Source organism: Echeneis naucrates, chromosome 1, assembly GCF_900963305.1.
Source record: "Echeneis naucrates chromosome 1, fEcheNa1.1, whole genome shotgun sequence".
NCBI lineage: Eukaryota > Metazoa > Chordata > Actinopteri > Carangiformes > Echeneidae > Echeneis > Echeneis naucrates.
Window position 1 is genome coordinate 23901088 of NC_042511.1, and position 24136 is coordinate 23925223.

At 42.8% G+C, this 24136-nt stretch overlaps 1 protein-coding gene across 2 annotated transcripts; it reads left to right on the forward strand.

Annotated features, from left to right (window-relative positions):
- Positions 1-909: 909 nt before the first annotated feature.
- Positions 910-22867, forward strand: tbc1d9 (TBC1 domain family, member 9 (with GRAM domain)). Of its 2 annotated transcripts, XM_029508000.1 has the most exons (22): positions 910-1502; positions 8219-8329; positions 11875-11993; positions 12382-12610; positions 13446-13707; positions 14249-14456; positions 14571-14777; positions 14935-15099; positions 15500-15650; positions 17062-17276; positions 17374-17491; positions 17658-17943; positions 18126-18255; positions 18579-18677; positions 18962-19030; positions 19361-19601; positions 19768-19833; positions 20104-20190; positions 20691-20759; positions 20892-20995; positions 21096-21642; positions 21688-22867. In XM_029508000.1, exons 1-22 carry the CDS (start codon positions 1382-1384, stop codon positions 21891-21893), a joined length of 3810 nt encoding a protein of 1269 aa, XP_029363860.1. In that variant the 5' UTR covers positions 910-1381; the 3' UTR covers positions 21894-22867. The 2 variants fall into 2 exon arrangements, with proteins under 2 accessions (XP_029363860.1, XP_029363853.1); XM_029507993.1 differs by having other exon boundaries at positions 21096-22867.
- Positions 22868-24136: the final 1269 nt, after the last annotated feature.

Genomic DNA, 24136 nt, shown 5'->3' on the forward strand with positions numbered 1-24136 from the left:
GAGGTGCTCGTGTGCAGTCTGCTGACTTGATGCGGTTTCCCGGAGGGGAAAGTTGGTAAACAACCACCTGAGGCATCATTTCAGCTGAGCTGAGTCAAACTATGAATCAAGTGCTGCTCCCCTTCATGCTGCATCCTGTTTTTGAAAGTCCGCAAAGGGCAGGAAACCAAGCAAACCTGAGATGAATGTGACATTTTTTCGTTGTTTATGTGGTATTTGATACACACATTTAATCCTCTAATCACTGATATAATTTATAATGAAGAAATTGGATGTGCACACTTAATAACGGGCCATGGATCTTCTTGAAACTCTGTAAAACCAAGTTGTTAAACAAGGCTGCATTACCAACCTATCAAAATGGCCACAGTCAACTGTGCCAGCTACTGTAGGAATCTGATATATTAAAACTTTGTTTGGCAAAATTCCTCCCAATGAGAAACTGAAACGGTAAGATGGTAAAAAAGACCTATTTGATATCTTAAATATCTCAAATTTGATGCTCTCGTGGTCTATGTTTTAACAGCTGGGGGGGATTTTAAGTTAAAAAATAATAATAATAATAATATTTTTCATTGAAAAAACTCAGTTACAGTGTTTGGCAGCTTTCATATTAGTTCAAGTATTGCTTATGGGCGAACTGTGCTCTATATATGAAACTTCATCTGCCAACATGACACAGCTGAGTGTTTGTTATCAGCTCACAGACAGCCAATAATCTGGAAACAACAGCAACAACGTCATGATTGTGAAGAAGAAAAACATCTCTACGTGCCACAGAAGATCAGATGAACGCCATAATTAAAGACTGAACTAATTGATTCATCGATTCCCTCCCGTGTCTCCGCCTCCAGTTCCGTGACCTCTCGCGATGCCGAGCCGGTGACGCTCGGCGGCGGCGGCGGAGGAGGAGGAGGAGGAGGAAGACCTGAGCTGTCGTCTCTTCACACTTCAGTGCCGCTGTAGAGCTGTTTCTGTTTTTATTCTGGACGGCGGTGATAAACGACGCGCTTTTCGCCGACGGCAGGCTGATTCGCGCGCACGGCGGACGCTCGCATGGATCTCACCTGCAGCGCGGCGAGGACAAAGGCTGATCCCCGCAAATCCTCAGCGGCTCTTATTCATTTCTTTAGTTCAGGATATTTGGGCTTTTGGACTTTGAATCCGAAGCTGTGTTGGCTGGTTTAATTATAGCACCATTATATAGCAACTATTTCGAAAGGGGTCGGGGGAAGGAGAATATCAGGCCACCGCCGGCCTCATAATAATTTAATACTCCTTTCTGAACACTGTCACACCGATTTGCTGGTCGCCCCTCAGCAGTCCTGTGGTGTGTTCCATGCCCCCTTAAAAAAAAGACAACAAATAAAGCAGGAGAACAATGTGGGTCAGTCCCGAAGATGTGTTACTGGCGGGCGCGTTGTGGATCACCGAGAGAGCCAATCCGTATTTCATCCTCCAGAAGCGGAAGGGCCACGGGGACGGAGGCGGAGGTCTGGCCGGTGAGTGAGTCCTTTGACTTCAGTTGTTTATGTCCGTGAAGGTCGCATGTGATGGACGGTGATACCGTGAGGAGGGCTCACATTGGTCAGCTGTCACAGGTGGATCTTCAGCCTTCGGCCAGCCGTGCAGAAAGTGCAGCACAGCACAGCGTCATGGTGAAGCTGGCTGAGGCTGGTCCCGTCTCCAAAGGAAATTAGACTACAGCCATTACAACAATGCAGTGTGGGGCCTGACTGAACCAAACCAACAGACTGCTTTTTCATGCTGAATCATTCTCCTTCCTCTTCTAGTTCCTCCTCCCTCCTGCTTCCTGCATCCAAAATGGGTCAAACAGCAGCAGCAGGGAGAGGGGGAGAGGAGACCGTTTTAAGATTGGCTCCTCGGTTTAATGGCATGAGGCTCTGCTCTTTTTATTTATTTCTCTTCTTGGAATTCAGGACACAAAATTCAGTTCATTCCTTGACATCACTCATCACCAACTCTGGCAGGCAGACATCAACAGACATGCTGCTGCTGCTGAGTGTCCTATATGGAAGTGTCATTGGTATTGGTTGGTTGGTACATGCAAAAGTAAGTGGACAAGGTTGTTTATCACTACATTTATATCTGAGCAGCCACGGCCTTGTACATTTCCTCCTGGGGCCATACACACCCTTTATGGCCTCCGTAACCATACGTGTTGTACAGTAAGCAATGCTGAAGTACCATGTGGCCAAATTGACCGTGTGTACGTTTAAAAACGTAAATGATCAGATTGGTATCAGTTCATTTACTAAAAGGCTTGAGGACAATTTTAGCATTGCAATGAAAATAAAGCAAGATCATGTCAGGTCCCCTTCAAGGTTTAGGTTGCAAATGTTCACATTTCAAGGTGAATTTTAACTGAATGAAATCCCTTTGCTCAATCATTAATCCAGCCTTTGTTATAGTTAATAACCCTCAGTTATTTATGCTTCAGACGCAACGAATATAGTTCAGAAATTATGGCGCATTTCAGAAATTTATTTTCCGTTCAAGCTGTATTTCATTCAGAAGAGAACAAAATGTGTAAGTGACCGATTGTTCAGCGTTGGTCAGCACAGCTCGACGTCACATTATGCTGCAGATGTTGCTAATTGCCTGATTTTTCACAGTATATTATTAACATATTTCCTAGACATGCTCTCAGTAAAAAAAGGCGTTAATTAATCATGAAAAATCTGGTCAGTTTCAGACTCGACATACAACTGAAAACAACGAATTGGTATCAGATTTTGAATGTGACATTGGTTATTTGACCTTTGATATTTAGAAGGAAGACCCACGAACACCTGATCTCAGCCTCTCGTCTGGACTTACTAAGGCAACACAAATTGTGCAAAGTGGTGCTAGGAGATGATGTCATTGTTATGTAAATGCTTAGCTTGCTGACTTGTACCGTGTGCCAGTTGGCGCTCATTGCACAGTGACACTGGCACTGTTATCAAGTATTTCTTCCAAGGAGAGGGGGAAACCATCAGCAGCACCAGAACAGAGCATTTTACAGAGCTGGCAGGGGGGGCCAGTGTGGTTCGGAGGAAAATGGCAAGTGTGTGTGTTTGCATCGCTGATTCACCAAACAGCCACAGCATCTGGTGGAGCTGCGGGAGGCAGCCATCGTGAAAACACCAGTATAACGGCTGCATGAGCGGAGATGAACATAATTCATGTGCACAGTGAGGAAAGGGATCTGATGTTCAGTCAGTGAGCTTCGTCAACATATCAGAAATGAAAGCTGGGAGGCCACACGGTCTTAGTTCCTCCAAAAATCACTGAACATGTGACTCACATCAGCTAGACATTAAGCACACATGTCCAGCTAAACGTCTCTTTACTATTAATCATTCCAATCATTTATCTCTACAAATCTTACACAGGAGTTTATACTTTCTTACTCCTGTCTCGCTATCTCGCCTTATTTTTCTTTTAGATGTAAAACTTGTCGGTTAATTCCAGAGATCTTAGGAAATGCTTTAAAATCATTTCATTTATTTCATTTCAAATTATAAACATGAAGAAAGCAGCAAGCTTCGGTCAATATAGAAGCAAAATAGATAAATGCACAGCAAAACCTGTTTACTTGACACTACGTAACTAACTGGATGTCTCTCACCTTGACACAATAGTGCCTGAAGCAAAAAAAACTAATCCACAATGAGTCAGAGTGCAGCACAAGATTTCACAGTTTGAATGGTAATTGCTGTTTGTTTTTGTGGAAGTGTTTCATATCAGACACCTCAGACTCTGTTCTTTAGAAGCGGTGGAATACATCTTGTGGCTTGTGAGGACGCAGTGAAACTTGAATGTGATGAAGCTCCAGGCCTGTGCTCGGGTTTCTGTTATCAGAGACGGTATTGATTTTAAGTCTGGGGATATTGTGCTTTTTGTGTGCTCAATATAAACCAACCTGAAATAACACTCTCTCCTAACTCTCTTCTCCAAGCAGTCTTTTTCTTTGGTGTTACGTTCCCTCGGTTAACATTCAGGGTGAAGCAGGATCATAACCTGACGAACCAAGAATTCCCCTGAGTCAATGGGTTGGGGAAGCCCATTTATTTAAAAAGGTTTTACAAAGGATTCAAAATGTGTGGGAGGAAAGGGCGATGGTGGGGTGGCAAAGGAAAGAAACCAGCAAAACAAAATTAGGCCTAGGCTCCCTGTCTTTCTGGTAATCAGCATGAAAGGAAAATCTTGACTCGTAAATCGTCCGTGGGATAGCTCAGGTGGAGCCCATCCACCCCAGACACTAAAGTTGTCTGTCTGTCTGATCTTATCTATCTAATCAATCAGCCGCTGGAGAGGGAGAAAGGGAGGAGAACATGCCTGGCATGTAACATTGGCATTGTAATGGGGAGCAAACAAGTAGTTTTTTTCCCCCCAATCATGTTTGGCTTATTATTTTTCCACTAATTGAAAAGCACCAAAGTTTCAGCCAACTTGATTCATTTTGACCTTGCTTCTTCTTTTATCGCTTGCTTTTGCTCAGAAAGCGATCTCTTGCTTCAAGACGTTCTCAAGCTACTAGAAATAATAATACTAACATGCAGAAAATGTACTGTGACAGACGTTTGTTGTCACACACGCTCAACACGTGGAAAGAACTTATCAGTGGAAAAGAACTCACAGAGGTGTGAGTTGGAAAACAAAGTCACATGAGCATTTGTGTGACAAGGCATGTGATGTTTGGGGTTTGTCTGCGCCGTCATAACAACAGCAAACTTCATCTCCCCCCTAGTTTTGCATTTGCAGAATAAAAAAAACTACTTTTGAACAACTACAAAACTGGAAAAGGTGGCAAAGCTACACACAAAGACAAAAACTGGCTTCTTCTGTTTGTTTCAGATTTTGCTCACAGCAGTCTGGCTTGATAAGGGAAAGGGGCGATGCAAGGGGGTTGTGGTGGTCTTGCACCTTCAGTGGTCTCCTTTTGTTATTTAAAAACCCCTGAGCTTCCTGCGTTAAACCTCAAGTCACACGTCGTAGGTGTGACTTGAGGTTTAACTTCATTTCATGCAGTTCAACTAAGGTCCAAATATGCTGGCTTTCATGAACTTTTACCGCAGAGCATTTGGTGAACATGAAGTGCTAACAGGTTAACAACTAAAAGTCTTCTCTGAGGTCAACAACTATTTCAAGTTTTCAACCTTGTGATTTTCTTTTCCCCAAGAGGAAGTTATGTTCATGCTCTGGAGTTTGTTTGATGGTTTTTTTGGTTTGTTTGTTTTATTTCCTACAAAGAGACTGACCATAGCTGTCTGAGGCTGCATTGCCTCATTTGTCTCAGTAAGATTAACAACAGCTGATCGCCTTTTTTACTGAACTCGTCAGCCATATTGATGAGACTGTCTTCGTAGTTTATTTATGTGCAGATTAGTCTTCATGACGTTGAACTGACACATCAGGAAGGCTGTCAATTTTATCTGACCATATAGCTGTATGTCGGCGTTGGTGACATCCATCACTTCTGTCTGTTGTTCTTCAGCCTAAGTTGCTTTGGAGCACGGAGAGATTCTGATAAGGACAGTTAAATGAATGAAAATGAAACGTAAATCAGTGCAGGAAGAAAAGAATTGATATGATTCAAAGGCAGCCAAGGATGATAACCATCGTCCAAATGATAGAGGAGTCAGGGAGTCTAAGTGGCTCAGATCTACTTCTTATATAATTTCTGTCTTTCCTCAGACCAAGTGAAAAGAAAACGGTCCGTCTCTTTCTCTGACTCATACTGTGTTTACCCTGATGAGCTGCTGTACAAAAATAACCCGCCTCTTACAGCAGTTGAACATATACCTCCTCTAAACCAAGGGACAATATTCACTGCTACCATCAGCCACACAGTTGCTTGGGCATTGGTATCCAAATTGCAGTATTGCTAACAGCATATTCCATAAAATGGTTCTTAAGTTTTTGGTTTTTTTTTTATTCTCAAAACCTGCATCATTTAGATCCGTTTTACTTGCTGGCCGTCTTCCTCTCTGCCTTTGCTGGCGAATTTCTGTTTCTTGGCACGTTACTATGAACTGGAATAGTGTGAAACCATTGGCAGGTGCGTGTTGTACCACCCACCTGCTCTTAAACATGCATGTGCACACAACCAACACACAACCAACACACCACAGGGACCTGCTGCTGCTGTGAGTGCTGAAAAAATCTTAATCGTCTTAAATACGTGGATTTTGGTGGGATTGCTCTGTAGCGGATGTTGGACTTGATTTATTAAAGGAACACACTTGACAAGTACTGCACGCAAGGGAGCCATTACAGCAATAGTCTGGGTTATGGGATGTAGAGTTGTGTTGTGTTGTGTGTGCTGCCGACTGCTTCTGTAAACTGCCACAGATCTGATCTTCCTGCAGGTGAAACAGTGACTATAGAGAACCTCACACAACTTCACGCCAAATAACCCAAACTGTCACTTTCAGGGGAGGTTAGTCCAAAGTAGAGACACTGTTTTGACTTTTAGTCTGGGGGCCCATCTCAAAAACAGAAGCCGCCTACATTTCCCATGATGCAGATATTAGCATACCCTCTTTTGCAAACACTTTTTTTTCTTCTGGTTTGTGAAGCAGACTTTGTGTGCTTCTGTTCCCAAGCTGAGATGGCTCCAATGGTATTATATTTTTTTAGACTAGACACAGAAGACAGCATACAAGTGTAGAGACTGCCTCCTCTCTTTGAAGTGGAGTTCCCCTTTAAAATGCATTAGAAGTTCAAAAGACAAAGCTGCAGGGGGATAAATGCTGAACAAAGACATTTTGTACACATTTGCAAACCAAAGAGGCTTGTACTGAAGACTTTGAGCTGATCTTTAAACTGTAAGGTCATTTATTCAACAGGAATAAGTCCATTAGTTACAACAGAAAGGCATTAACAAGGGTGACTGATCTGTAACATAAAGCTGCAATCTAGCTTTTGTAAGAGGCACATTCCTAACATATAGATAACGTTACACATTTGCATATAGTCAAATCTTGAACAAGACCTCATGTGCTTTCCCCTTTCATCAACAGATCACAACAAATGCTACGTTCACACTGCAGTTCAAAAGTGATCCACTTTTTTGCTCATATGTGACTCAGATCTGATTTATTTATTTATGTATGTGTGTATGTGTGAACAGCACAATTCACGTGGAATCTGATATTTTCAAATCAGATTCAGCTCACTTCCATATGTGGTTCTAAATTGGTTACTAATTGGGTGTTTTGCAATGCGACCTCGGTGTGAACAGCCAGGTTGGAATTGATGCGACATCACTTGAGAGCGACCGTAGTCATAATACTGCGCTGGTGGGGTCGAGAGTCAAGAGGTGGTCAAAAAAAACATGGAAGATGGCGCTGACGGAGCTGGTCAGTTCAGGGCCGCAACGCGTTCACACTCGAGTCGGATATAGGACACTCTCAAAATTGATTCATGGGCAACTGTCTATGAAGACGTTTCGCCTCTTATCCGAGGGGCGATATCACTTCATGCTTGTTGGTCTACTAGTCCGCACTAGTCTGACCAAGACAGTGGACGAAGACCCAGGTATTTAACCCCTGTGGGTGTGTTCACCAAAGTACCTGTGAAAGTACTGGTTTCACTTGACCATTGTTGGTGTCACACGTGGACGACAGTCGTCGGGGTCAGGTGTGTCCCTGTCGGTGTCACACGTGGACGACAGTCGTCGGGGTCAGGTGTGTCCCCGTCGGTGTCACACGTGGACGACAGTCGTCGGGGTCAGGTGTCCCCGTCGGGGTCAGGTGTGTCCCCGTCGGTGTCACACGTGGACGACAGTCGTCGGGGTCAGGTGTCCCCGTCGGTGTCACACGTGGACGACAGTCGTCGGGGTCAGGTGTCCCCGTCGGTGTCACACGTGGACGACAGTCGTCGGGGTCAGGTGTCCCTGTCGGTGTCAAGGTTCTGATAACTCCCAGTTTGTGCTCCAGTGGACGGTGTGAGTCAAAAAAATCGGAATTGAACATTAAGGCCCGCAGTGTGAACATAGCAAAAGTGATGAAAGTTAATGGCCGTTCATTGGTCGTGCCTCTTGCTTTCTCTGTAAGGGCTGCCTTTTTACAGCTGAATAGCCGAGTTAATGTGCATCATGAGTTGATTTGTTTGTAACATTTTGAATGTTTGTGGACCAACACACTGAGATCCTTTTAGGGGGCTGAAGTTTCCTCTCAGAATCTAATGTGTTTCTGGGTTCTTTTAGGTCTGCTGGTTGGGACCCTGGATGTCGTCCTGGACTCGAGTGCTCGAATGGCTCCATATAGGATCCTCTATCAGACTCCCGACTCGCTAGTTTACTGGATCATTGCTCACGGTACGTGTAATCTATCTCTTGGTTCAAAAAAGAAGCGAAAAATGTCCACTTCGAAATCTGTTGTGAACAATGCATCAAAATCAACTTTGGTGCTAATCATCGAAATTTCCCAGGCTGTGATATCCTGCAAAAATTAATTCAGTAAGCAGTAAATGTATGGGGGAGGTGTGACTTATGCAAATTATTTTGATGAGGACTGAAGTCAATCAAAAGATTTTACCCAAAAATATAGAAAAAAATATGAATCTGTTATATTTTGAAAGCAGGTTTTAGGAGCGGACATTTTTGTTTGCTGTAGGGAGGAAAATCCGTCACGGCTCTTTTCTTCCTCTTTGGCTGTTTTTTGCACCGTTGCTGATACAGCGCAGACACATCTGTCAATGCAGGAAAAAACCAGGGATACAGATGGGTTATTCAGGCCCCGCTGTAATTTTACCCCCTGCACAACCCTCCCCCAGTTTCCCCGCAACACATGATGCTCTAACATCCTGCCTTTTTCCCATGTTAGCTACCAAATGCCAAGCATTACATCATGCCCCAGTGGTTTGAAAGGGCAGGATTACAGGAACAGGTGCAGAAAGCGCAGCTCAAATATGAATGGATGTGAGACTTTTCAGCCCTGGATGAAGTTTCATTGCGATTCCTCGTTATCATTTGATGTTTACTTTAACGTACCTCTGTGTGTTTATGTGTAAGAGTGCTTCACAGTCTGTGGAAATAAATCATGCAAATTGATTGTTACTCTCCAGGCGGATTTGAAGCTGCTTTTTTCAAGGATCATCAGTATGCCAGTAAGAAAGTATCTCACATCTACTAGGAAAAACTATGACATTCTCAAATCATTTTCATTATTGATTAATCAGAACACGCACACACGTTTTCGGTTTATATCATAAAAAAAACAAATAATCCAGTGAATTATCACATTCAAGAAGTTATTCCCTTCAATCTGGGACACATCTGCTTTCTGGAAAAAAAACAAAACAATAATTTACATTATTCACATTTTATATGAACATATTATTGGAATTGTTGCTGATTCATTTTCAGCCTGACTAATCCATAAATCGACTGCTGTTGGTTCTTTAGGGGAAAGACAACAGAGCAGGTGCTCTACATTTGGTTAGCCTAAAAATAGAAGAGCTGAGCTCTGCTGAAGAATCCGAGGCGCATTTGAAGACTTTCATGAAAAAAATGAATGAAATAAATAAATAAAATAAATGAAAAAGCTTTATTACTTTTTCAGTTTTACACAATTACAGAGGGATGTGTACAATAGTAAGATATGCTACATTATTTATAAACAGGCATGAATCCAGATGATGCTTGATAGGATTATGGCATTACAGAGAAGAGTAGAAGGAGAAAGGGAGGTTTTAGACTGTAATTTGATTCAATAATGGCATGAAAATATGAAGTTGTTTGGGCAATATGTCTAACCATCTATTTAATTCACCGGTCCCCTACTAAGTGCACATTTGAAAAGGAGTAATATTTGTTGTTTTTCATCTGAAATGGAGCCTTGCTTTGAATTGGCATTGACTCCCCTCTTTGCCCATCTCCCCACCCTCCTGGTTCTCAGCTCTGCAAACCAGAGATAGCAGGATAGTGGAGGAGTCTGGCAGATGTGGCTAATGCAGTCTATGTGCACTCACTGAAGGGCTCTTTGCAGCACTGCTGAGGGATAATAGTCCACAAAGGCAGCCATTATAGCAATTCCTTTCTCTTATGGTCATAAAAAAAAAAAACACGGATGATAACAAGATGGTGATGCTAGTGGCTCTGTTTGAGCATTAAACAGAAAATATACATTTCATGCATGAAGTGCTGCTTTTCCCAGCTCCTTGTGTTGTTTATGATACCCTTCATTGACTGGAGCAGTTATGTTGTCTTTAAATGTCGCAAAATCAAATTTCTTTGCTTTCTCTGACTAAAAAGTTTAAACTTCAAGGACGATTACAGACAGTTCCAACAAATATTCACCTTTGAGATGCTGGAGCAAGTGATTTGAGCACTTTTTAAGTTAAATGATAGTCATCAATCATCCAAATTATCGTAGATCAGATTTGGTCTAATTAATTAATTGACAGGCAAGCACAGCAGCAAAATGGTTAGCGCCGTTGAACGAATGATTAAATGGGGATCTGTTGGGTCTCTTTAAATAATCTAGACCTGCTCTATATGTAAATGTATGTATGCCTTGATGACCCAGGATTCTTAAGGCCACTGGTGAGGACGCTTCTGGACCCCTTGCAGTTTGCCTATCAGCCCCATTTAGGAGTCGACGACGCTGTCATTTACCTGCTGCAATGAGCCCATTTGCATCTGAATGGTGGGGGAGGCACTGTGAGGATCACATTCTTTGATTTCTCCAGTGCTTTCAACACCATTCAGCCTGTGCTACTGGATGAGAAGCTGCGGGTGATGGGTGTTGACGACGCAGTGATCTCCTGGATTACTGACTACTTGACAGGCCGGCCACAGTTTGTCCGTCTGGGCAGTGTGCTGTCTGATGTGGTGGTCAGTGATACAGGAGCTCCACAGGGGACTGTGCTTTCTCCCTTCCTCTTCACCTTATACACCACTGAGTCATGTCACCTGCAGAAGTTCTCTGATGACTCAGCTGCTGTCGGGTGTATAAGAGGGGGAGGGGAGGGGGAGTACAGGACACTGATAGACAACTTTGTAGAGTGGTCTGAACTGAATCACCTGAGACTGAACATCAACAAGACCAGAGAGATGGTGATCGACTTCAGGAGGAAGAAGACACCTTCACAGCCGCTACGGATCAGGGGGGAGGTGGTGGAGGAGGTGGAGGACTACAGATACCTGGGAGTGATGATCGACAACAGACTGGACTGGAAATCTAACACAGAGTCTGTGTACAAGAAGGGGATGAGCAGACTCTACTTCCTGAGGAAGCTGAGATCCTTCAACGTGTCCAGTAAGATGTTGGAGATCTTCTACCAGTCTGTTGTTGCCAGCACCATCTTCTTTGCTGTTGCATGTTGGGGCAGCAGCATCAGAGCCAGCGACACCAACAGACTTGACAAGATCGTCAAGAAGGCTGGCTCTGTACTTGGTCTGAGACTGGACTCCTTTGAGACTGTGGTGGAGAAACTGTTATCCATTATGGACAATGAGCAGCACCCTCTCCATTACACAGTGGACCGACAGCGGAGCAGCTTCTCCCACAGGCTGCTACAGCTCCGTTGTCGAAGAAACAGATCCAGGAAATCTTTCCTGCTACATGCCATCACACTGTATAATAACAGCTAAATAACTCTGGTCATCACTCACAGTCACTGTGCACTTTACTGCACAGTGTGTGTGCACTTTATATATTTTATTCTTATTGCATATATTTTTTATATATTTTATTCCCTGTGTGTAATGCTGCTGTTACACTGCAATTTCCCAGTCTGGGATAAATAAAATATCTATCTATCGATATTGTGGTACGTCAGTCATAATTTCTGAAACATCACACCTCCAGGCTGCTACTGAGAACACCCTGCCTGACTTCCTCTCCTTGTCCTCTGCAGGCACCTCTCGGAAGGAGATCACAGAGCACTGGGAGTGGCTTGAACATAACTTGCTGCAGACGCTCTCCATCTTTGAGAATGAGAATGATATCACTACCTTTGTCAAGGGAAAGGTCCAGGTAACTAAACTCACACTTCATTTGAATGCTTTTTTTTTCCTTCTTTTTGAAATGACCAATTGATATTGGATCAAAAACAAGCTGAAGGCAGACTAAAGAGCTTCCCACTGTCCTGTGACGTTCTGTCAAATTAAATTGACAGGGCAACATTTCAGCCTCACAGACACAGAGCACAACAGGAATTGAATTGTAAATATACAAAACACATCCATCAGCCAGGCAGCTGCACCAAAGAACAGGCATATAAAACCTTAGCTGTAGCTCTGTTTTTAGCTGAGTTTAATGTGTCCAGAAGTCCCATTTTGTAACCAGCCTGATCAGATGCATCAATCCCTCTTCCCAGCTCTCGTGTCTCCACCTCATTCTTTGGCTTTGTGGCTCTCTGCAGGGCATCATTGCAGAGTACAACAAGAACCACGATGTCAAAGAGGACGACGACACAGACAAGTTCAAAGAGGCCAGCACCAAATTTCGTAAGCTGTTCGGGATGCCCGAGGAGGAGAAGCTGGTCAACTATTATTCCTGCAGCTACTGGAAAGGCAAGGTTCCCCGACAGGGATGGCTCTATCTCAGCATCAACCACCTCTGCTTCTACTCCTACTTACTGGGCAAAGAAGGTAGGATGTAGCTCTTTTTATACCCACAGGAAGCATTTACATTTTTTCCCTTATCTTTATATACATATACTTATCCATGCCAGTGTTTCCTTTTTATTAATATATCTCACCCAAAAATGTTGTGCAAAAAATAAATCCTAAATTTCACTATTCAAACTCGGATAAAATCAGATAACCTTGGCAACAAATAAAAAACAAAACAACCATTATCAAGCACAGTTACAGAGCCTCCAGGACTTGTGTGTTTTTTTTTGTTTTGTTTTTCTCCTTGAGAACTCTTTTTGCTATAATTCAGCTTTGAAGTCGCATGATATCAGACTACTGCTCACAGAGCTTCTCTTGGTCTGTGTAGTTCAAACATTGTCATCTAGAAGTCTGACTGTCTGGGTTTTTTGTTGTTTGTTTTTTGGGAAACGGACAATCAAATCATTAGTTTGAGCTTTGGATTTGGAGTTTCTGTTCTCCACGTCTTTTGTCTCATTAATTTATTAACAATTGATTCTGATAAATTGAAAGTTGACTTTCCATATGGTTATTAAACTTGTACCTTAGGATATCTTGGATATCTCTAGAAATCTTCTCTTTTCAAGGCTGTACGTACTCAAGACTCATTGTATATTATAGTGTAGTGCACTGGATGCCTGAATCACATTTTAATGAGTAAACTGCTTTGTGCGCCGTCAGTATTCTACTTTGATTTTTGTCCTGCAGGTTATGGATGGCCTTTTACAAGTCTTCAGCTTTATCCTAAGGGATGACGTAATGTAATGATTGGTTCTACTCTTAATGCGTGGTGACATATCAATTTTAATCTCTCTATTTCTTTCTCCGTCAGCCAAACTGGTGGTGCGTTGGGCCGATATGACCCAGTTGGAAAAGAGCGCCACCCTCCTGCTGCCTGACGTAATTAAGGTGAGCACCCGCACCAACGAGCATGTCTTCTCTGTCTTCCTCAACATCAATGAGACGTTCAAGCTGGCAGAGCAGCTGGCCAACATCGCTATGCGTCAGCTCCTGGACAACAAAGGCTTCGAGCAGGACCGCTCGCTGCCCAAGCTCAAGAAGAAGTCACCCAAAAAGGTGTCGGCACTCAAGAGGTAAGGAAGGATTGATGTGGCACAAGAACACTAATGCTCATCAATAATGAATGTTTACGTCATTCTTTGATTGAACATTAATGTGGTGGCAGTAGTAGTTGGTTATTTGGATACTTCAAGAAAAAGGGGGGAAATCTAAAACCCTCGAAGTTGCATTAATTCCCTTGTCATATCAAAGAATGTTGTTTTTTTTAACCCAAGTAGACGCTTGTTAAGACCTTAATGGCCTCAAGATCTCAGTTATGTAAGCACATTTTATGTGAGCATGACAGTCACTTGAGTATTTTTTGTATATGTTGCTGTAGGGCAGTTGCTCTTTTGAAAGACTAAACAGGCATTTCATTGTCTGTGTAGATTTTGTTATCCGTCCAAATAATAAAACACCATCATTAAACTATGTGCAGGACAGTTGTTTGAAAAAGGATACTGGTCGAGTGTTCCTAAAAGTATAATTGTATTAATGCATCACCGCCTGCAAGGACTACTAACTAGCTTTCATGTCATACAGACCCATACAAATGTTTTACTCTGCGTTCTTTAGGGACTTGGATGCAAGAGCCAAGAGCGAACGTTACCGAGCGCTCTTCCGTCTCCCCAAAGATGAAAAACTGGACGGACACACCGACTGCACCTTGTGGACTCCCTTTAACAAAATGCACATCCTTGGACAGATGTTTGTTTCCACCAACTACATCTGTTTTACCAGCAAGGAGGAGACACTGTGCAGTCTCATCATCCCCCTGCGTGAGGTGAGTCTGTCTGCTTAGTATTACTTACAATGCTGTCATCAGAACAGCAGTCAGTCAGGACGTGTCGTAGATTTGTCTGGTAGGAGGTAACACATACACACGCACGTCTTCCAGGTCACCATTGTGGAGAAAGCAGACAGCTCCAACGTGCTGCCCAGCCCACTCTCCATAAGTACCAAGAATCGAATGACCTTTCTGTTTGCGAACCTGAAGGACAGAGACTTCCTTGTGCAGAGGATCTCTGACTTTCTTCAGCAGACCACCTCCAAGATCTGCCTGGAGAGGGAACTTAACGGCAGCCTTAACAGCTCAGACGATGAGGTAGGATCTGACGAGCAACCGATGAAACCCACGTGGGTTGTGTTTTTGGTCCCCCCCCCCCACTTTCACTTTGATTGCTCTGTTTGTGATACACATAGTTTAATTTGATGGCATATACAGTCTCGACATATAATTTGAGGGACTGTGTCCCCTCTAGGTTTACTCCCAGCAAGGATCCCTGCTTTCCAGCAGTCCACAGCACAGTTTGGGCTCAGAGGGCGAGCGAACCTTTAACCTCAACGACAGCAGTGTGCCCACAGCTACACAAGCCCTCATGACCATGTACCGCCGCCGCTCGCCTGAGGAATTCAACCCCAAGCTGGTCAGTTCACTAACACTTTGTCAAATACAATACAGTAAATTCACTTCATGAGAAATCTAGTACTACTCTGATATATAATAGTCTGTTTCCATAAAAGGCTGTATGCCTTTACTAGGCTTGCTATAGTTAATACTGTAACAATGTTATATTGACAGAAATTGCGCTGCATGTGTGCTAGCAGCAACCTGCCTCTTCTGAAACCTCTTCCTGTTGTAGTCCTTCGTTAAATTTGACTGTTTTATACCACATTAACCCTAACCCATTATTCATTCTCAAAATAAAATACTGTGAACGGCATGTCTGTGATTTTTAGTCAGAACTGCTAGTAAACAGCAGGACAGGGGAAAAAAGATTTACGTAGCATGCTCATGTCATTAATGTGTTTCTCACCATTTCTCAGGCGAAGGAGTTCATGAAGGAGCAGGCGTGGAAAAACCACTTCACTGAGTTTGGACAGGGAGTATGCATGTATCGAACTGAGAAAACAAAGGAGCTGGTCCTCAAGGGGATTCCTGAGAACATGAGAGGGGAGCTCTGGCTGCTCTTCTCTGGTGAGGAAATGTTCCCTGACAGAAGTCCTGTCTGACCCCACAGCACAGAATCTGATACAGTTATATACTGCATGGAATCAGGCCACACCCTGCATACTGCGTTTACAACCTTTTGAGAAATATCGAACATGAAAACAGTTATTTCAACAGCTAGCGTGAGACATTCAGCTTCAAAAGAGCTTATTTTTTTAGTTTCTCTCAAACTGTTGGAAATATAATGCTAATTTTATACATGCATTACTTTCCTAAAGTATAAGCTGTTATGTTGCAGGTATGTATACAACACAGAGACATAGTTTCCACTTTCTCAATGGCACAGTGTTGCTAAAGGTGATTCATAACTGGCTTGAGACTAACTTAGCCTGAGGCAAGCTCTGAAAATGCCTGCCATCGGATGAATGTGTTTTTAGATTTCTGGAGTTCTGCATTGTTTGGTATTTAACAGGAAAATTTAATTAAAATGATCTCAAGTCGAACACCATGTCACAAGTACAAGGGCTTTGATATTTAGCTGAATGGAAAATTTGCATCAGCTCTTCCAAGCACCAGTGGCTTTCACTCTGTACCAACATGCTTTGCACAGGTTCCAGACTTCCCTCTGTACAAGCTCGGTCATGTGTAATGCGCTAAGAGCAGCGTGTGCTCATCCTCACCTGATCAGAGTCACAAAGGGCTCCTCCTGCTCTCCTGAGACACACTTCAGACTCACTCTGCTTGTTGTCATAGCTGTGTTGTCGTTACGTTCCCCTGCGTCTTCTGAAATGAGGCCAACTCTCACATGAGAGATATCTACGAAAGGAGTAAATGGCTTGAAAAATTCAGGTGCTGCTCATTTGGGGTCATCTCTGACTCCTCTGAAGGGTAAAACCGGTTATATTGACTGATGTGAGACGCTGCTCCAGATTGTTACTGTAAACGGACGCTGATAACTCACCGAACCTGCACAAAGACCTCAAAGGCATTGAAAACAATCTTTTACCTTTTGTCTTAAGAGACAGTACTGTGTACAATGACAATAATTCATTTGTGTTTCTAGTCACAGCTCGTTTAGTACTGTCAGTACTTTTTTTTATTAATTTCTAACACTTTTACTATTTTAAGATAAAACATTATATTGTCTTATATCACATCACTCAAATGAAGCTGAACCTCTCTTCATAGCTGCTCCATACCAAAGTTTGACGATGAGCTGTGAATTGTAAGTAAAACAATTATTCAAGCGAAACTCAGATAAAATCAGTTTGTGGTCTGTCTGTGACACGTTATCGTACCACAAATCAAGTATAGATTCAAAGCAAGAAACAAAGTGGGAGGGGATCTTAAATTTCACTGACATGAGACAAAGACACATCCAGGTTTTTGTAGTTCTTGTTTTTGGTTGAGATTTATGTCCTTGTTTTGTTTTTTGCAGGGGCCATCAACGAGATGGCCACTCACCCTGGATACTATGAAGACCTGGTGGAGAAATCGATGGGGAAGTACAACCTTGCAACAGAGGAGATAGAGAGGGACCTGCACCGCTCTCTGCCTGAGCACCCGGCTTTTCAGAACGAGATGGGGATCGCTGCCCTCCGCAGGGTGCTCACTGCCTATGCATTCAGAAATCCCAACATCGGATATTGTCAGGTACATGCATTGCTGTTAGTGCTTTCCACATGGGCTGGCAGAAAACTGGCATCGCTCGACAATATTTGTTTTGTTCTTCTCTATCTCGGCTTCACAGGCCATGAATATTGTGACATCTGTGTTGCTGCTCTATGCCAAAGAAGAAGAGGCTTTCTGGCTGCTCGTGGCGCTCTGTGAGAGGATGCTGCCCGACTACTACAACACCAGAGTTGTTGGTCAGCATGTGCATTTGTTTGTCAATTCAGATGGTGGCATGTTTTCTTTTGTCTAGTGTCTTTATGCTGCCTTCTTATCTCGACTAAAATCTGCCATCTCACCCAGCTGAAGAGCTAAAACGTTTCTTGTTTTAACATCTTTCTCTCGTTTCCCCCATTTTACCAGGAGCCTTAGTCGACCAGGGCGTGTTTGAGGAACTTGCCCGGGAATACGTCCCACAGCTGTACGACTGCATGCAGGACCTCGGGGTCATTTCCACAATTTCTCTCTCCTGGTTCCTCACCCTCTTCCTGTCCGTCATGCCGTTTGAGAGTGCAGTGGTGGTGGTGGACTGCTTCTTCTATGATGGCATCAAGGTCATCTTTCAGTTGGCGCTCTCCGTGCTGCACGCTAACATCCACCAGCTTCTGGGCTGCAAGGATGATGGCGAAGCCATGACTGTACTGGGCAGGTAAGAAGAGCCGAAACAAGATGGTTGGGTTTTTTTTTTTAATCAAGTCTGTGACGCTTATAAGTAATTTAACTACAAAACTATTTCATTATGTATGAGCTTCCTCCACAGTGGGGGAAAGAAAATCTTGGTAACTTTGGTGCTGTGCCGCATCATCTCTGACTGCTTTGTGGTTATTGTAGGTACTTGGACAGTGTGAGCAATAAAGACAGCACTTTGCCTCCCATCCCCCACCTGCACTCCTTACTAACAGACAATGGAGAGCCACATCCAGAGGTTGACATCTTCAAACTGGTCCGCAGCTCCTACGAGGTATTTAACTCTAATGTCTTTGTACGTTGTTGTCGTTTGGAGCAATGCAAGAAGGAATTAGCAACTTAATAAATAAATATATATATATACATACATATTAGATGGAGTTGTTTGAACACTAAAGAGATTCATAATGTGTGTCTGAAATGTTAGAGCTTGGGATGAAAGGCCATATATATATGATTCAAACTTAAATTTATTGAACTTTGAATGCTGTCTCTGAGCCCCACAGTCATGCAGTTGTTTCCAGCTGTCCTCATCATTCGTGTTAACAGTCCTAACCGTCTGAGTAATGTCTCTCTCTACTTCTCCTTCCATATCAGAAATTCGGCTCTATCCGAGCAGATGTGATCGAACAGATGCGTTTCAAACAGAGACTGAGGGTGATCCAAACCATTGAAGATACAACTAAACGTAATGTGGTAAGGACATATAAATGCCAGAATTTGGGATAAAGTGCATTAAAGTGCAAACGTTGCCATTTTCAGCTGAATTTGAATGCTCTTGCGTAACTTCTTCAAATAGCAGAACAGTGAACAGGCGACTCGTCAACTCTTCAAGTCACTTAAGAAGCTTAAATTTGATCTAAACTTTGAAGCAGAAGGAACCATCTTCAAGTCATTATTAGATATTCTGTTCTTTCTGTTCCACTTAATGTTATTTTCTCTCTTCTATTTTTACTTAATAAGCTTATATTATATTACAGGTCAGGACTATTGTAACAGAGACAGCCTTCAGTATTGATGAACTGGAGGAGCTCTACGTGCTCTTCAAGGTGAGTTGTAGTTTGCACATTAAGGGATTAACAGAGAATTTGTCACCGGGTTTCATGTCCCTCCACTTCCCACTTTTGACTCTGTGCTAAAACGAAATCAAAACTAGCATTTGGGCTTTACAGACACAATAAATAGACAATAATAAATAGCCCAGGAGCCCCGGCTGTAGCATTTCAGCTATTTTGATCGAGTATATTTTACAGGACATGATAAAATGGGGGATCTGGTCAAGCCCTATCAATCTTTTATTTCATGTCTTCATGGTTCATAGTAGTGGTTTTTGTGTTGTTTTGTCTCATTCAGTTTTCACCCTCTCTTTCTGCCTGCAGGCAGAGCACCTGACGAGCTGTTACTGGGGCGGCAGCAGCAACCCCACAGAGCGTCATGATCCCAGCCTGCCCTACCTGGAGCAGTACCGCATCGATGTGGAGCAGTTTAAGGGCCTGTTCAACCTGCTGTTCCCCTGGGCCAACGGAGCCCACTCAGATCCCCTGGCTGTGCGCTTCTTCCGTCTCCTTGACCAAAATGGAGACACCCTCATCAACTTCAGGGAGTTCATCAGTGGCCTGGGTCAGTGGAGACAGATTGAGAGAGTGTGATTATGTCAGCAATGCGTCATAACGTGTTGACACACAAACGGGTGCTCTGCTGTGATTACTTTCATTCTGGATGATGTTTCGCATTCAGAAGCAGGTTAGAGATCATCAAACCTTAAAGCTCGCTGTTGTTCATGTAGGTATTTTGTGTCACGGGGACCTCACTGAGAAGCTGAAGCTCCTTTACAAGATGCACGTCCTGCCCGGTGAGTGTGCATCAATGCAGTTGAGTAACCTCAGAAAATCATCTTTAGACAACCACAGAAAATGTTTCATGCTAGTGGAGCAGGATTATTATACAGTATGAACAGAAAAGAGGGAGAGAAAATCTAACTCCTTTTTGCTCTTTGTCCTGCTTCACTGGGTAACTTTCAGGTCCCCCCACTGTTAGCTTTGTCAGGTCTGAGCCTTAGGTCTTGGTAATTGTTCACATTATGTTTGAACGATTTTTAGAGCTGAGTGTTCTTTTCTTCCAGAAATAACGCATGAACAGGAGGAGCCTGACTCTGCCTTTGAAGCCACTCAGTACTTCTTTGAGGAAATAGTTTCAGAACATTCAGTGGGTAAGGATATAAAGACATAAGATCAGCCCTCCTTATCACCATAGTGATATTTGACAACCTCCTTAAAAACCCACACACAGCGTTAACACATATGCTGAGGACATGATAAAAATATCTCTACTTCACAGATAGATGCACACAGAAAATGTTGGCATTTACGGTGTGGAAGACATAAGATTGTCTTTACACAAGTTCAATTACGTATGTGAGTCTGGGGCCTGCTGGCCAATGTTGTGTTGAATATGCAAAGCAGAGAGAAACACCCGTGTCGATGTAATCTGCTGTTTGCATAGTCAAACCTGCGCAGTCTGAGACATCAGAGTGGTAGTTTTCCGTTGCATGCATTAACATTAACAGGACACTACATTAGCCAGAGAGTGGTAGTATGCAGAAATGGAGCCTCTTGATTATAACAGTCCGGCCTCTGGGGACAATCAAAAAACGATAACGTACTTATTAGGTGAATAAACGCTGAGCTGTCACCCTTCTTGTCCCTTTAGGTCATGACTCAAAGTGCAGAAGTGAAAAGGATGATGGTTTTGTCCGAGTTACATTTAATACTGAGAAAGGTAAGTGGCGCAGCTACATCGATATCAAAAAATGTATAGCTGTGTTGTTTGACCAACGAGATGTCAGTGATTGTTACTTACGTGACTTTCACGTGATAAAGTCTTTGTGCTTTTTTTTTTTTCACATTACAGTAAAGAAGCTGAACACTCCTGATTATCGACATTACTTGAAACTGTGGAACCAGGAGACCAAACCTAAACTAGAAAACACTAAAGATCTCCCCAAGCTGAATCAGGTAAGATTTCATCGTCTCTAATGATTGACTGTAGAGTACATTTTCTAAGACCCTCAGTACTCAATAGTAGAGATTAACTGCCTGCTCATCTTACCTTCAGAGCCAGTTCATCGAGCTTTGCAAGACCCTCTACAGCATGTTCAGTGAGGATGTTGCAGAACAGGAGCTCTACCATGCCACAGCCACGGTCACCAGTTTGCTGTTGGAAATGGGTGAGGTGGGAAAGCTTTTCTCATCCTCGTCTGTTAGAAAAGACCACAACGTGCAGGGTCAATCAGAGCCAAGCGTTTGTATGAGGGACACCATGGATCCCAAAAGTGTGCGGGAGGCCGGGCCCAGTGACATGTTCCAGCAGAGGCACCACGGAGATGGTTTCATTCATCCAAGCCTGGAGAACAAGCCGAGTCCCTGTGAGGAGGGGAAAGGGGACCTGCCACCTATGCAGGACATCAAGCTGGAGGACTCATCTCCCAAAGACACTGGCATGTCCTCTGCCATGCTCATCTCAGATGATGAAACCAAAGATGACACATCAATGTCGTCTTACTCTGTGCTGAGCGCAGGCTCCCATGAGCTGGATGAAAAGCTGCAGTGCGAGGACATTGCGGATGACACGGTGTTGGTGCGCAGCGAGAACGGAGCCGACAGCGACAGGAGCAGCCATCCTCGCGGCGGTGGACCCCTCGACAGAGGGCTGCCTCACAGCACAAGCATTGACAAAGACTGGGCCATCACATTTGAGCAGTTCCTGGCCTCTGTGCTCACCGAGCAGGCCCTGGTGCATTATTTTGAGAAGCCAGTGGAGGTGGCAGCTCGCATAACTAACGCCAAGAATGTGCATAAAGTCGGACGCCCCCTGCTGTCAACAAGTGACTATGAGATCTCATTGTCCGGCTGATGTCTCACACGAGAACTGCACAAAGACGTTTGCTGTTTTAAAAGGGAATCACGATTACCAGTTGGTGTAAAAATGTCTTATTGAGTTTTAGAGAGGGAGAATGAAGGTATATGTAAAATGTATGATAGTTGAAAGAATGTGACCAAAAACTGCTCTTAGCAATGTATTTTACCAGATGTGAAAGACTTTTATTATAACAATCACTAGATTCTGTCCAGCTGTTCAGAGAAGAGGGAACAGGAGGTTGACATTAAGGTTAAATCAGTGTGTACATGTAGTAGCTATACTTTATAAGACATTATGCATAGGTGTTATCTATGTAATCCCTAGTACTCTTAGACCATGTAGCTGTACATGTCCACAAATACGGTCCCAACTGGGATATTAATAATCTACAGAACAAAACATCACCTAACATTATATTTGGCCAACTATCATTCTACTTTCTGCTAATAAAATTTTTTTTCCCCTCCTTGTTTAAATGGCAGTTTTGGGGGAGCTGTGGAAAATTCAGTGTTAGTGAATTCTCATGTGTTTTCGTGTAAACTCTCTTCAGCTGCACACCACCGTAATGCGTAATGTGTCGCTTTGGTAGGAACACACACGTGCCCACAGCTTCCTGCATCTTCACTTCCCACGTAACCGTTTCTGTTTATTTTCTAATAATGACAGAAACAGCAGGAAAAAAGACAACACAGAAACATGATTACACTAATATGCTGTTGAATGAAAAGTCTGCACTTTTTTATGTTTACAATACTGGGATCCACTAATGTTTGCTTGCCTTCCAACTTTTTATTCTTTTTTTATTTTTTACATTTTTACCTTTTTGCTCTGTATTTTTTTTTTCTTTTTTTTTACTCAGCTGTTCCAAAGTTCATGTGAAAATGTTTAATTTAAAATTTCAGATGTTGTCATCACTCTGGATCCTGATCCATTGTGTACCTCCCATATAATTAAATTTACAGTTTGATTCAGTCTATCCTGCAGTTTGTTGCATGAAGCTTATTCTTTGACCTCATCAGATTCAGTTCCTCCATAGAAGAGGGTGGAGCTGAGTGTCACTGCCACCTAATGGAAGATCATCACTACCCATTTCCTAAACATAACACTGAAATGTTTCTCAATTAAAACTGAATCTAACTTTGTAGTTAGATTTTTAGTGGAGCTCTAAACTCTCTTTAGATTTAGTTCACACTTTGCTTTCTATCATAGCAGCACAAATATTTAAATAACTGTCCAGTGTGAAAAATTCACCTTTTTTTGCTTATTTTTTTGTTTAGAACTGCAGTCCTCAGTATTTCAGATGGAAGTATTGTACCCTTTTTTCCCCCCAGTACACATGCTTAAAACATATTATAACATAGCTGATTTTATTAGATTTTAGGATTTTACAAACAAAACAAAGCAGTTTGCTCGGTTAAAGTAGTAAAAAAAAACCTCTCCTCCTCAGAATATTGCCACAAAAAATACCAAATTTTCAATCTGAGCCATTTTGTAACATTTGATATTTTAACCCTCTGACGCATTGTGGTCACTATTCAAAAGCTGTTTTCTTCCAAATGCATGAGCCTAGATTTCAAAGTTACACATCTACAGTGCATGCCCAAATCCTCGAAAGATGAGATGTACAAGATGGCTGACCAGAAGTGGACTATCTATCCGTTTCTTCTATATAAAGAGACCCTTGCAGGTAAAAAAAAAAAAGAAAAAAAAATAAGGAGGAATAGTTTTCACATAAAATTATTTAATTAATTGTTCTTTTAAAAACATATTGCAACAACTAAAAGTCCACAAGCACGTCCAGCCCAGCGGACGTCACCAACTCCTTGAAAAATGTGGTTGGTTTTCAGAATTAATGCAATCATAAAGTATCAGTGTCAGAGTTTGCTGCTGTTGGAATTTTCTCTGTATGATACTAACTAAAATATATCGACAACAAAATGTAGACAATTTAATGCGTGCTCTACATTCTTCATCACATACTTTGCAGCAACATGCGCCTTAGAGATAACTGTCTAAAACTGTTCCTTCTGTCTGAGCGAAACACATTGGGGTTGTGGCTGAGGTCGACCAATCGTATCTCAGTGAGCTCATTCACGCCAGGACCCCCTGCAGAAAGCACAGGCAAACACTCGACATGGACAGCTAGCAATGATTAATCAGTCAGGACCGGGAAGTTTTAATCACATCTCTGGTCTCATACCCTGCTCTGCAGAAATCCTCATCTTTGGAGCTCAGTC

What these genes read in the sequence shown, in the direction of transcription:
- tbc1d9 (XM_029507993.1), top strand. Translation starts at nt 1,382, where the DNA reads ATGTGGGTCAGTCCCGAAGATGTGTTACTGGCGGGCGCGTTGTGGATC. An exon ending in GGAGTTCATCAGTGGCCTGG is followed by an intron (nt 19,602 to 19,767) that starts GTCAGTGGAGAC and finishes TTGTTCATGTAG; the next exon opens with GTATTTTGTGTCACGGGGAC. An exon ending in ATCTCCCCAAGCTGAATCAG is followed by an intron (nt 20,996 to 21,095) that starts GTAAGATTTCAT and finishes TCTTACCTTCAG; the next exon opens with AGCCAGTTCATCGAGCTTTG.